The sequence below is a fragment of the Scomber japonicus genome, chromosome 18 (genome assembly GCF_027409825.1).
Source record: "Scomber japonicus isolate fScoJap1 chromosome 18, fScoJap1.pri, whole genome shotgun sequence".
Lineage (NCBI taxonomy): Eukaryota > Metazoa > Chordata > Actinopteri > Scombriformes > Scombridae > Scomber > Scomber japonicus.
The window spans coordinates 852,501-867,011 of NC_070595.1; the positions used below are offsets into that span (position 1 = coordinate 852,501).

Below are 14,511 nucleotides of genomic sequence, written 5' to 3' on the forward strand. Positions count from 1 at the left end.
GGTATGTCATGATGCTGTTTAGGGCTGCAACTAACCATTATTTTGATAATCGATTAATTGGATAAAACAAACAAAATGATAATTTCCACCCCTTCATGCAAAAACAGAACATTATTTCAAATTAACAATGTTCAAAAAGTGCTCAAACAACAGGTTGCTGTCCCTGAGCTGTTAAAGTTATATTAAATACTAATATAACATACACATATATGCTATACAAAAATATGTTCTGTTGTTTAAAAGGGACCTGAGCTATAGTACAATAAATAAATGATAAATAATAAAGAATGCAAATTATAAAACTGATATACATATACATATGTAATATAACATATTATATAAATTAAAAATAGTTATATTATATATGGCAAACTATAACATATTGGTAATCAAAAACCTGTTTCACACAAATAGAGCACTTTTATAAATCAGTATAACACTTCAGCAGTGTCAACCAAGAATAAAGTCTAAACCAGTTCATCTTGGTGGTGTACAGACAGGTTTTATATTATTCTTCATGATTTCACACACAACCCAGAAACAATACAACAATGTGTCTACAATGTGAACTACATATAAACAATATGAAATGTGCTTTATTTTGTAGTAACTAGTTTTACTTTTTCCATCATTAGGCTACCATACTAACTATGTGCGCTAGATTCCCCTGCTGCTCTCCTCATCTCCTGCTGCTGACTGTGAGATCTGAGCAGGTAGAAGCTGATAGTTCACTAACTATAACCAGGGAGCACACTGCAACAGGGTTAATGATCCACATGGTGACATATTATTGACGTAATATGCAAAAGCGACAGAAAAAACATTGTTCACTCCGTGCCGACCTCAGCAAGATGCAGCACAAACTTTATAGTTTTATGTAGCATGAACTGCTCCTACACTTTTTGGGTGGACCGTTTTCTCTGCTTCTGCCGATACCGGCTCTGCTCAGCTGTGTCTGAACTGCTCAGAGTGACGCATTAATTGCGTGACACAACGAAAATCTCTGAAAATCCTCCAGTTCCAAAAGAAATGTGACTAACCTGAGACTTGCTGAGTGAGTGACTGCTTCTGTGTGTGGTCAATATGCCAGCCCACCAAGATGTCCACTGTGTCCTGTGGGAAAAACAACAGCAACAAAATCCAAACACATGGAGGTTACAACATATATATGGAGGTTATAAACATATACATTATCATCTGACCTTGGACAACCATCACTGCTGATACTCACCCTGAAGTTGGTGCTGAAGACATGGGGGTAGCAGCGAGCCACCTGAAGAATACACTTCACACTTTGACAGAGCAGCTCTGGAGTGTCCACGTTCTCCAAGATGGACTGCAGGTTGCTCATCACCAGCTGAAACACACATACACACAACGCTCAGTCCGGTCAACCATCCACAATGCAATAAGCAGCCTGTGTAAAATATGAGCTGATACATGGCCCATGTCGACAGCTGTATTGATTCAAATCAATTAAACGCTCTTGTTTGGCCAAGCTTTGGGGTTAGCTCTGTCTTTAAAGTCCGTGTAAGTAAGAATAAATATGTGTTCTGAGTTTGACATACCACAGAAAAGTGTGTTGTTAACCACCCTGCCAAATTTGTATGATTAAAAAAATTGCCAAATATATTAAATTAGGCTTCAAAGTTGTGTAAAACCCCGCCCCCTACCAAGTGTCACATGTCAATCAAAGTTACCACCTCTACCAGAAACATGGACGCTACGTCTGAGAGCTTTAACTCAGCTGTTAGCTTGGCTGTTAGCTCGGCGGCTAACTCAGCTAACTGGCTAACTGCAGACTGTAGTAGTAGTAGTGTGTGCTGAATGTATTTCTACCTCTACAGCAGCAGGGGCGGGTTTATGCTAATCAGACCCCCCCCCCCACTAAATCCTGAACACAGAAATCTTGAAACACAGTTTGTGAAGCCTAGCTCCACAATTCAAATCTAAATGGTTGAAATGCTTTTTACACCTTTTTTAGAAATACATTTATGACCTATTTAATGTGTTTAGAAGAAAATGTCTGAATTCACTTTACATGGTCTTTAAAAAGGAGGCTTAAGGAACAAAGTCCAGTCCGGCACAGTAGAGAAAGCAAGTGAAGTGTGTGTTGTTACCTGCATGACGTGTGAGAAGGCCTTTCTCTCCCCAGCAGCCTCCAAAGCTCGCTGCGCTGCCACCAGGTACAACAGCTTCACCTCGTCGCGACTGCTCGAAGTTAACTTGCTGAACAGCCACTTGAAGATGCGCTCAGCCTCGTAGCTGAGCACCGTGCAGAGGAGACCCAGGCACGCTGCTGCATCCTGACGCAACTCCCACAGCAACTTACTGCTACACACGGCAACAACAGGAGAGCACATGTTAGACACCTCATGGCAGAAAAAAGGGCTTTAGATTTGAGAAGCAAGGACAAGTGAAAATGTGAAGTGTTCATCAATGTTCTTGTTCTTAGAATGCTCCAGACCAATCCTGAGTCCTCACTAGATAGTCTTTTCTTCAAAGAGGAAAACACTACACTTAAAATGATGTTTTAATATGGATGAATCTGGAGTTTAAATGTACTAAAATCAGCTACAATACTCAAACTAAATGAATGATGAATGAATAATGTGACCATGCTAGACAGGTGGGCTGTGCTTTGGTTTTATGGCACACCTGGAGGAAATAAACAGGTGTTGTGTTCGGAGATGTGTCTGCTTGCTACAAGGAGCTACATCGCCATAAGATGCACCATAGAAGTATGTAATATCTGTAATGTCAAATCTGGGGCTTATCCACACTGAATGGAGCTTTGACTTAATTGAAGCCATCAAATATTTTTCACCACAAATGACGCATAAACTCCAGCACTGTTAGTGGATGTAAGTACTTCATAGCAGAACCAATGTAAGCACAGTGTCAAGTTGTTTGGATGAGCAGTTCTGGAGAAAGCCCAGAGCAATCAGCCCATTCCAAACAGGCACTAACAGATATCAACACCACAATATGATTTTACATTACCTCCTCCTGATAACGCTTGTTGTTTATCTCATTAACTACATTACATTAAGTCAACTACACTGTGGTGCTCACCTGTGCTTGGTTGTAACATTGTTTCCTGTTTACAAGCTGAAGGAGGAAATTTGTCTGGAAGGAAGTGTGGGCCAGCCACAATGTCACACTTCCTTCATTAAGCCAAATTATGACATGGGTTGCTGTATTTTGTGTCTTAATGATGCTCTCATTTTGTCTTAAATTCAGCACATTGTGTGTAAGAGCAGCTGGACAGCACAGTGAGAGACACAGTAGAGCTTTTCCTCATAGTCTAAATGTGTCTGATTTAACAGTCAAATGTTCAGTGCTAAACTGATTTATTTACACATTTAAAAGCTACATTGTTTTAGTTTCAGTCAGACTTTGGATTCTATTATTTTAGATATGAGACTGCTTATGTGATGTGTAATCATCTCTTCTGTCATCCAGCTGCTTGCTGTATCTGCTGTATCAGTCTGTTACTGTGAGCATGCTTACTTATAAAACGCTGATTATAAACCTGCTTATTCAAGTGCATGTAAACATACTGTAGGATAATACAAGTCAATGATTTCTCATCATTTAGTATTGATCACCCTCTACATAGTTTCTTTATAAAAGTTCATTAATGCATGATGTTTCCAAAGTCAATGAGTAATCGTGTTAAATAACAGTGATTGTAATTTTTGCCATAATCTTGCAGCCCTAACAACAGTATTCATGATTCTTACTATTTTAGATGGCATCATTTCTGTATACTTTTATGATACAGAGTATATTCCAATTATCCTGTATTTAAAGTCTTTGTTTTCTGCTCAGACAGTGAAGTGATGTAAGAACACCTGTCGTAAGTCAGGCCTTTACATTTGTCATGAAGAGTTTTGGTATTAATGTGAACATCTATTTTGAGGCTTGTTGATACAGCTGGACTTGACAACACTTCCATACATTGTGTCCAGTATGATCAGTGTTACACTGTATAAAAGATCTTAACCCACAGAAACACTAGTGCACAGCACAGCTTCCTCTTACCTCTCATTCAAAATGTCATTCAAGGTGCTAAGGATGGTGTCCAACTGTTTAACCAGGGTCTGCAGGAAGAGAACACAATGTAGAAAATGATTTATGTGTTGTCACTGTGTATGCTCTATTTCTACATATTTCATTTGAAATGAAACAACTATGAAGTGAAGTGACTTTCAGCTTTAAGGTTGTATGAAGGTTTTCACTAGGGTTGGTCCGACCATCGTCCATCGGCGATGCCTGACCCCCCCCCCCCCCCGTGGCTACTCTGACTACTGTTCATTTAGGGCGCACTACGCAATCGTACCCTGCCCAAGCACGTTTGTCCCCTAAAGTCCGGATTATTTGTGTATTATTTTGTCATTATTAAGGCAAAAGAACTCAATTTATGTCCATGGACATTATAATGAATACGCTACAGGCTTAATATTAGTTTCCATGCAGCGTGCTGCGTTGACTTCATTACATCTGCTGCACCACTGCTACCACAATTAAGAAATGCTAAGTTTATAGAGTCTGTGACTGTGACCCTCATAAAAGTAATATTTTGCAAATCTACACACATTATATATATATATATATATAAAAAAATAATAAAGTACGTACCCCCCCCCCCAATCGATCGGCCATTTCCTGGACATTTTTCACATCAGTCAACATTGTAGGACACTTTTATACACTTCCCCCAAAATGAGTCAAATCTTCATCTTCTATGTTTCAACGTTACAGTGTTTTTAGTGTCAAAGTCTTTTTGTTACTATACTTCCACCACAGAGAAACAGGAAACACTAAGAGGGAATTTGATGCTAAAAAGACTTTAAATGTGTCAGATATCACTTGATATGAATAACTCACACTGATGACGACTCATAGAAGCTGATCATCTACTTTGAAAGGACAGTTCCATTGAAAGATATATGGACACCTGACTGCTGGTTTATAACACACTTGAAATATTGTGACCCTGTCTTTTAATTCAATCAGCATGCTTTCATAGCCAGACTGAGAAATGCTCGAGAATGAGATACAGATAAAGAAGGGCTCCAGAGGTTGAATTGGAGTTCGCTATGATAGCTGAATAAGCTTGTTTAATACAGTTACTGGATAAACTGGGATAAGAGAGAAATATCTCAAATGTGAAACTGAGGAGAAGAGGGAGGAACACATTGAAGATGTTTCATGATGTCTATAATGAAGAGAGTTTGATCATCTATAACAGTGTTACTGACCACTTTGCTCTCGCCGTGGCTGATGAATTCCTTCAGCTGTTTGAGGGTGGCCAGCCTGCGGTCGCGATCATCCTCCCTGGAGACTCTGCGCAGGAGGTTGGCCAACCGAGACTCGTCTGAGTGAGGCATCCCTCTGTCTATAACAACATCTCTGTATGTCAGTAACAACACACCAACTACTACTACTGTGACTATGAATACTCCTTTAGATTATTATCATCTTGCCCTGCCAACAATGATGTATTTGCTGCCATTGTTGCAGCCTTTTATTGTTTTTGTTTTTTTTAAATCCAGTCCATGACATGACTGGTTTTGTTTACACTGTTAAAGGCCATCCTAACCCAGCACAATATCATTACAGTCATCTTCCTTGGTGTTGATGGCCCTTTATTCACCAGCTGGCTGCTATAGTATTAACACTGAGTCCATTATGTGAGACTGTAACAAATGTGTTTGATGGACAAGTGCAGTTTATCGTTCAGAACAGTGTGTGTATGTGACAGTAGCTGACACAAAAGCCAATCCAATCCTTCATGATATGAAAAGATTCCACTGTCTGAGTTGTGCAGCTTTTGCAGTTGTCACTAAATGTTTTCCGTCTAACAACAGAGGACATGTGTTGAACTCACCCTGCGATTTCCTCATGTCCTTTGAAGCTAAAGCACGGTTTCCATGCTGAAAAGGAGTCAAATCCGCTGTCACATCATTGGGCCTCAACTCTTGCCCCAGCGACTTCCAACCAAACGTAGTATCACAGACACCTTGACCAGCTTCATATCCACCTACAGGACACAAGACATGTTGGCTTAGAGCAATGTATCACATATGAAGAACATTTCTGATCTCACTCACACACACACACACACACACACACACACAATTGTGTGTATGCATGGCTGCATGATTGAAACAGGGAGACAGACTGCTGACTCTCTGCTTTTACTAATAGATAATTATATTAAACCACTTCATTCATCATGTTTCATAAATGTGATGTGACTTTACATGTTGGTCTCATGTCTGTGTGAACACAAACCTTAATATACAAAGAGATTACATTTATATCTTGTTCTGTTTTCCAGGAGGTTTTTAACCTCCTGGTGCTGGACAAACTACATCTGGACATTTGTTTTTAAATGATGAATGATTATCCATGAAAGCACCTGCATACATCACGTGAGCTGTAAGAACTTTTCCTTTTAATCAATCAATACATGAATAAATAATAAATGAGATGAGATTCATCAGTGGATTCACAGTGAGAGGAGGGGGCTGGTGTCCATCCAGCTCATGGCAGTCATTAATTAAAGCTTCAATGGCAGAGAACCTTTTAAAAAACATGAGTGATGCAGCCTGTGAGAGAATGAACTAGCTGCTGTTCAAAGCGCTGCAGCATACTGTGGCTCCTTCTGTAACACTGCTGTTTTCTAAATACAGTCATGAGACACATTAAGGTGACAGACAACTCAATGTCATATATCATCATGTGTGAAAGGGATTTTATTTTCATACCTTCATTATGTTGGAACACCATCTGGTTACTCAATTAACTTCTACTACTCAAAAACTACACTGCAGTTTTACAATCTTCATCATAACTAGAAACATTTAGAAATCAGGAGCTCCGATCATTTTTAACATTTATCATTAAAACATTGCAAGACAAAAAGATATGCAAGATACAGCAAACTCTGATGTTCTTAAACAGTGCTGATTGTGACTTGATTTAGAGGTGATTAGTCCATTAACAGAAGCAGAAGATATTGAGCCAATGTCAGAACAAACCAGCTTGACTTTTAAAAAGGAGCCTCACCCTCTTCCTGGAGTGCATCTGCAGCAGCGTAGGCATCGCTGGGCACCGCTGGCTGGTCAGGGCAGCTGGAGGGCAACACGTCGTACAACGCTGCTGAACCAAGCTCTCTGGACTTCAAGCCGTCCTGGCTGGATGACACGCTGTCACCTCTGAATACGTACACACACACACACACACACACACACACACACACACACACACACACACACACACACACACACACACACACACACACACACACACACACACACACACACACACACACACACACGGAAAAAAACAAAACAAAAAAGACACATCTTGTAACTGAAGTAACTGCATGTATTGTAGAGATAGAAAGATGGCAAGACACAAGCTGTAGGAGTATTTAGTGAGAAATCTGCTTTGTTGATGGTAATCTTATTGGTTGCAAGAGTCTTTAAGAATGTCATGACTTGATTTCAGTGTTTGGTCTTGAGATCTTACGGAGCCCCTCTGGTGACATAGTCAAAAAAAAATAATAATAATTGTGGCCACATATAGATATAACGTGCGCACGAAATGAAATGAAATATGACTATCACTTTAGTCTTTGGCAAATCAAATTGGAATGATTTTTATTGATCAGATATTATCTGTGGTAATGAAGGATTGCACAATTTTCTAATCAGGGTTCTATTAGCTGTAATATAGCAGTGTAAAACGCAATTCAGCAAATCAGGACCAAGCATAAAACATCATCAAAGTGTTAACATAATGGTTTAAAGGAATTATAGCACATTTCATCTGCAGGTAAACATCAGACTGATCAATAATATAGTGAACTTTTAATCTTCTGTGATTTTATTGAGACACATTCAGTAGTTCAGTCAGAGCAACAACAACCTGCAAATCAATACAAACTACATTCTGATCACTGATAGGCTATATGTTCCCTTGGCAATGTGATACATACAGTGAGCACTACTTGCCTTGGTGAAGGTGGCTGTCTAATGAAACAAATGCAGCAGAAGAATATGTAGGACTGTGTAACAGCTGGTATGAGAAGAATGAAACATGAGTGGATTTTCCTGTCCTCCACTGGTTGGAAAGTTCTGTTTGTTTGGTCTAGAAGTCAGAAAGCTGTGCTGTGACTATTATGTATTTAATATGATGACTGCAGGAGTGGAATAACCCTTTATAACACTAATACCACAAACACCCAACCGTAACTATAGATTACATTATTGTGTTTAGTTGGGTGATTAGGAAGATGATGCAGTGCAAACAATTACTCACACAATCATTACAATTTATGATGTATTGACAAAATATTTCACCTTTGTCTTGAAAAGCTTGTATATTGTTTGTTCTTCCCCTTGAGATGATAAAATCCAACATATGCTCAGGTATGTGTGTACAGTGCATCATAACATTAACAATGTACAAGAACGCATTTGAATAACTGGAGTGATTTGACTAATTCTCTGGCAGTTAAGACACTTCAACTAAAAATCAGCTTGTACTTTTCAGCTGTGTGAAAACACACACTGCTATAATGGTAACTGGACTGCATTTATACAGCACTTATCCAGTGTACTGACCACTCAAAGCGCATGCCAACGTTCACCCATTCAAACACACACATTATAGATTGATGGCAGAGACTGTCATGCAAGGTGCCAACATAAGCATTAGGGCATTTTGTTTATCCAAAGCACTTTTTTATAATGCAGAATTTGGGGTTCACTATCTTGCCCGAGGACATTTAGACATGTGGACTGGAGGAGGGACGACTCCACCTCTTGAGCCACAGCTGACCCAATCTCAATCAATCAATCAATCAATACAAGAGCATGAAGTCTACCGGAATGTGCAAATGTGCATATAAACCACACCAATATAACATGTGCATTCTTCTGGTGTAGCTGTGAAAAGTGAATGAACACCAGCTTTTTCCTCAACCAGCAACCAGTCCATGTTAAATGTGTTGGAGTCAAACAGCCTGGTGACACAAGGCAGAACAGTTTAAAGTTAGAGTTCAAACATCCAGTTACAGTAGAATAAAGCTCTGCTGTATTATTGCCAGAGAACTTGACTAATAATAATATACTAAATCACAAGGGGCCAATACAGAGACAGGTGTCTGTTTTTAAATATAATCACCATGACGAAAACACACTGCTGTTCTTTTCTTTATTTATAGAGCCAGTAACAAATGCTGTGAATGCTGGTCATATAAAGTGTAAGGCACCTCTCTGACACAGTGCCCTATTGTCACATGCAATAGAGGCTTTTCATATTATCACGTCAGGGATGTGGGATTGAGTTATTGAGTTATTCTTTGTGTTACTTATTTTGTGTATCCATGTATTTAACAAAATGTACACACACACACACACCAGTTACATTCATGTATTCATAAAAAGGTATGAACTTGCTGCTATAATGGACATGTGTTTTTCTAATGATGTATGTATTCAGCTTTTCTGTAGAATAACATATTTAATGTGAAGAAACTGTAGGGTCATGGGACATAACTATGATTATTATTATTCTAACTATTTCTCATAATCACTCTTTGAATTGTGATGAAGTTAACTTAGGAGTAACTTTCAGACATGAAGTGTGTTTTCCTCTCACACAGAGCTCAATCTTATGAAGGTGATGTAATTAACTTGAATGTGAATTAATCAGCTCTGTGATATCAGCCCCATTCCTATGATCCATGAGGCATGTCTCATTACACAGGAACATATTGTGAAACGTGCTGTGGCATTTTCTCTTCCATTATCAATTTCCCCTTTTTACTATACCGAAAACCAGGTGACCATAACCTCTCTGTAATATTTAACTGTAGCTTCCTGTTTGATTTGCAATAGCCAAAAAAAAAGGAATAAAAAGGTTGAAGACCCTATAAAAAATATAACAGATGTGATAAAGTTGTGATTAATTATGGGGACACGATTGTGTTTCCTAAGTTTTAATCCACTCTGACCAAGGCCGTCGTGCACACTGTATAAGCACAATCACAGTTCAATTCCACACTTCTATAGAGCGTTTTCCCTGGTTACTTATGGCGCTTTTTCACTACACAGTTCCAGCACTACTCGGCTCGACACGGTTCCAGGAAGGACCCTTTCCATTACAAAAACGTGTGCATTACTCAACGTGTGCAGGGTCGCCACAGCACGGCTCAGCGATACTGCCATGACTTCGTTTTATATACGAAACAAACACATAAACAATGGAGGACATGGAGGCGATGGTGTACTTGCTGCTGTATGTGACTTTCTGTCACACACAAAGCAAGAAAATTGAGCCATATGGCTGTAACACTGCTGCCGGTATTTAAAAATGCCGGGTTTGATTCTTGTGTGGGACGGCTCATGACTCTTCCAGTGAAGACTCTCTGACCAATCAGTGGCCGGCAGTCTGTTGACGTCACATTTAGTATCGGCTCGGCTTGCTTGGAACCTCAGCAGAGCAGATACTAAAAAAGTACCAGGTACCACGTACTATCCCTAGTGGAAACGCAAAAAAAAAAAAACGCGTCGAGTCAAGCCGAGTCATGCTGGAAATGTGTGGTGGAAAAGCGTCATTAGTGTTACATTGGCAGGACAGCAGTTTCTGTAGGGATCCATGATGGGTCACAATGATGATGTCTATTTGTTACGAAATTGTTAATTGTTAATCAGTGTAAGGGATATTTTTCATTAATTCCAATATTACTTTCACTTTGCCCGCTGGTTAGGTTTTCATGGTACTGAATTTGGACTCAATTTGTGTGGAGTGGATGACAGTATCTGCTTCCAGCAAGTAGTCAGTCAAAATGAAAAGGGTTGACAGGTGGTTGGACATAATGACACAGGGAAACTTGATGAGAAAACTATTTTGTGAGCATCTTTTTTGTTGTGATATTGTTTACATGTCTTATTGCTCTCTTACATGACTTCTGAGTTGTTTACTCAAGACCATAATAAGCTACTGGGGGGCCCTGGGGTACAAAAATGACCTAGGCGGTCTCATAATTACATAGGCTAAGATGCAGGAGCGACCTTAAGGCTATTAAAAATGATATTTTGAGGGTTTGTGGTGCATGTTACCAAACAAATTTGTAATTAATAATCAATTCCACAAATTAATGCCAGTAAACTTGGGGCCTCTATGGGTCAAGGGGGTCTAAGGCCCAGGGCAGTTGCCTGTTTTCCCTTGTTGGTACTCCAGCTAAATTGATAAGTAGGCTGTAATTAAAAAGAATTACTTTACACCTGACGTTACAAATGTCACGACATGAGGTTCGATAACACAAGTGGTGCTAGCTCAGGAGTTTGGCGCTTCATTCATTTCTGTGTCGACTTCTGCATCGTTTGTTAGAAGTTGAAAAACTTCCAACACAACCCTGTCATGCCTTTATATGTAAACGTTTTTAAAATGTGTCCGGAAGTTCTTAACTTAAGGAAGTTGATATCGTTACATTGGGTGGCGTCTGACTAGCTTAGCTGGCTAACATTAGCATTAGCGAAGTAGTAATGCTAACCAGCTAAACTAACACAGAAACATACATATGACTACCACAGCGTGTTGTGAATGTGGATCACACTGTGGTTCTCTCTAAATCAATCACTTGATTCATCACTGGGGCTCACGGGACACAATAATCCTATCTGCTAACGTGTCTTGTGTCGCTTGCTGTCAATTTGCCGTTAACGTTAACTACGTTAGCAGCAGGTTGGCAATATTTAGCTAACCAATGCTAAACAGGTTGACTGCTCGCCGGGCTGAGCAGTCAACCCCAGATAAAACTCTTTGACATGTACGTATATTGCGTGACAGGATGATGACAAAATGATTATGTTGAAGACATTGCATTTGTGTAGGTCTGAGTATTTAATGTTACGATAAAGAGACAAACATGTATCTCCCTCCCATGTGGCCACAACTTCATAAAGCAACAGAGCGTGGGCCCAAACAGTCACCGCACTAAATTAACCAGCCTCCCCCAAAAGCAGAGCACCAACCTGGGCTGCCAGTCATTCCAGTGTGGCTGCAGTTTGTGGGCGCCGCTGAGCCGAGACCCCAAGGCTTTACGGCTCATTACCTTTTGGAGAGCTGCATGACCCGCTAGCAGCGGTAACCGTGTCTCTCCTCAGGCTTACTTTTCACTATTATGTTATGTCAAGTCTCTCAAATCGGTTAGCAAATCGTTGTTATAGCTAGCTTACGGTAGTGTTTGGTCGGCCTTCTTCGAATTTGAGGGAGCAGCGGAATCTCCCTTACTTGTTTTTAATAGCGCCCCCTATTGGCTGTCCATGTTAGATACGCTCTATTGATGACGGGAGTCCCAGATCAAGATAAATCAAAATATCTAATGTAAGAGAGACATTACAACACACGCAGGAAAACAAAATATTAGTGAGGAAAATATGTCATGTTCCATTAAGATTTATTCAAATATTCTGTCATGACCATCTGTGACTGATGACCATCTATCTTTTGAATGGCATTGTGCTGAATAAGATGAAGTTTAAAAGTTGCAGCATGCAAGATCCAGTGTGTATGTGTTTATGATCCAGTGTACATAGCAGTAAACTAAACTCTTAAACTCCAGTATGGTTGAGTTTAATGGAGAAACAAGCTCTGTTCCATGATAATTATTTTATTTTTTTTATTTTTTATTATGCACAGTGTTAAATGTGTATTTTGTAAGGCAAGGGAAGTTTATTTGTTTAGCACACAAAACTACATTTGAATACAATTAAAAAGTGTGAATTTGGGAGGGAAAAAATCTAAAATAGAATAAGACAGATAAAACAGCAGTGTAAGATATTAATCAAAAGAGTTAATAAAGGGTATAGCAAACAGAAAAGTCTTCAGCCTCAATTTAGAGCTGATTTTAAGTTGTTTGTTTTTATGGTATGTCTGTCTGTCTTTTAATGTGAGGACTACGGGTGGAAATTAGCCTTGAGCTAAACGCAGTATATTTACAAGACGTCATTGCACTAATTGTACATTAATATGCATTGTCCTCGGCAAATAAACGATAAATAAATAAATAAGTGTTGCAGCAGACCTGCAGTTTTCTGGGAGTTTGTTCCAGATATGTGGAGCATAAAAACTGAGTGGTACTTCTCCATTTTTAGTCTTGTGTCTGGAAACAGACAGCAAACCTGGATAGATGATTCATAATGCAGCAGCAGATCAGAAATGTATTTGGCCCTAAACCATTCAGTGCTTTATAAACCAACAATAGTATTATAAAATCAATTCTTTGACAGGAAGCCAGTGTATTGGTCTGAGAACTGGAGTGATATGATCCACGTTCTTGGTCTTAGTGAGGACATGAGCAGCAGTGTTTTGAATCAGCTATAGTTGTTGAGTCCACTGAAGCTAAATGCGAGGAAGTCTTTTTCAAATCCAACTGATACATAAATCTCTTAGTCCTTGATATATTCTACAGGTGATAGTAGGTGGACTTTGTAATTTTCTTAGATTGGCTGAATAAATTCGGGTCTGAATTAATGGCTATGCCAAGATTTCTGTTCCAAGGTTTGTGTTTTTTAATTATTGTCTGAAGCTGGGCAGTGGCTTTTAATTATTCTTCTTTGACGCTAAAAACTAAACTAACTATTCAATTTTATCTTTGTTAATTGATGAAAATTCTAGCATATGATGTTTTTTGTTCAATGCACATACTCAGTGTTTGTATTGGATCATAGTCCCCTGGTGATATTATGTACATTTGTATGTTGTCTGCATATTTTGTTGTTTTCTATAATCTGGGTGGGTGGGAGCATCTACATGTTGAACAGATGATTCCCCTGAATGGAGCCTTAGGGATCATTTTAGTCTGCTCGGATGTGTAATTACCTATAGACACAAAGTTGTCCCTGTCCTTTAAGTAGGATTCAAACCAGATTAAATTAATGTGCCAGAAAGTCCCACCCAGTTTCCAGTCGGCTGTAGTAATATGTTGTGGTCAACTGTGTCGAATGCAGCACTGAGATCCAATAATACTAAGACTGAATTTCTCCCACTGTTAGTGTTTAAGCGTATGTTGTTGGAGACCTTAATAAGAGCACCCTCAGGGCTGTGGTCTTGTAGAAATCCTGACTGGAAGATATTACCAATATTTTACTTAACAACAGGAGGTTTGATATGAGCCTATAATTGTTCATTAGTGATATGTTCTTGTTTAAGAGTGGCTTGATTATGGCAGGTTTCAGGGCCTATGGAAAGACACCTGAAAGAAGAGACATGTCGACAATTTGCAGAAGGTATGGGGTATGCAACTTGAAACATTCTTGAATAAACCAGAATATAAAGTAGGATTTCGGTGTTGTACAATATCCTCCTTTTTATGGTTGGTCAAACTGCATGAACTGATTTTTAGTGGACACAACAAGGACAACAAATACCTGACACCTGATATGGAGGTGACGATGTTAGAGAAGAAGGGCCGCCTTGCATTTC

The 14,511-nt window shown here is 39.3% G+C and overlaps 1 protein-coding gene across 1 annotated transcript in view; it reads right to left on the bottom strand.

The window, feature by feature from the left end:
• smg1 (SMG1 nonsense mediated mRNA decay associated PI3K related kinase) overlaps positions 1 to 12,281 on the bottom strand; it is a 55,562-nt gene extending 43,281 nt beyond the window's left edge. Inside the window, exons 1-8 of the mRNA XM_053337957.1 lie at positions 12,060 to 12,281; positions 7,081 to 7,229; positions 5,897 to 6,049; positions 5,268 to 5,404; positions 4,048 to 4,106; positions 2,121 to 2,334; positions 1,232 to 1,357; positions 1,041 to 1,113 (exon numbers count right to left, since the gene is read on the bottom strand). Coding sequence (XP_053193932.1) covers positions 1,041 to 1,113; positions 1,232 to 1,357; positions 2,121 to 2,334; positions 4,048 to 4,106; positions 5,268 to 5,404; positions 5,897 to 6,049; positions 7,081 to 7,229; positions 12,060 to 12,136 — 988 coding nt within the window. The 5' untranslated portion in view covers positions 12,137 to 12,281. The remainder of the gene's footprint in view (positions 1 to 1,040; positions 1,114 to 1,231; positions 1,358 to 2,120; positions 2,335 to 4,047; positions 4,107 to 5,267; positions 5,405 to 5,896; positions 6,050 to 7,080; positions 7,230 to 12,059) is intronic.
• Between the last annotated feature and the right edge of the window lie 2,230 nt (positions 12,282 to 14,511).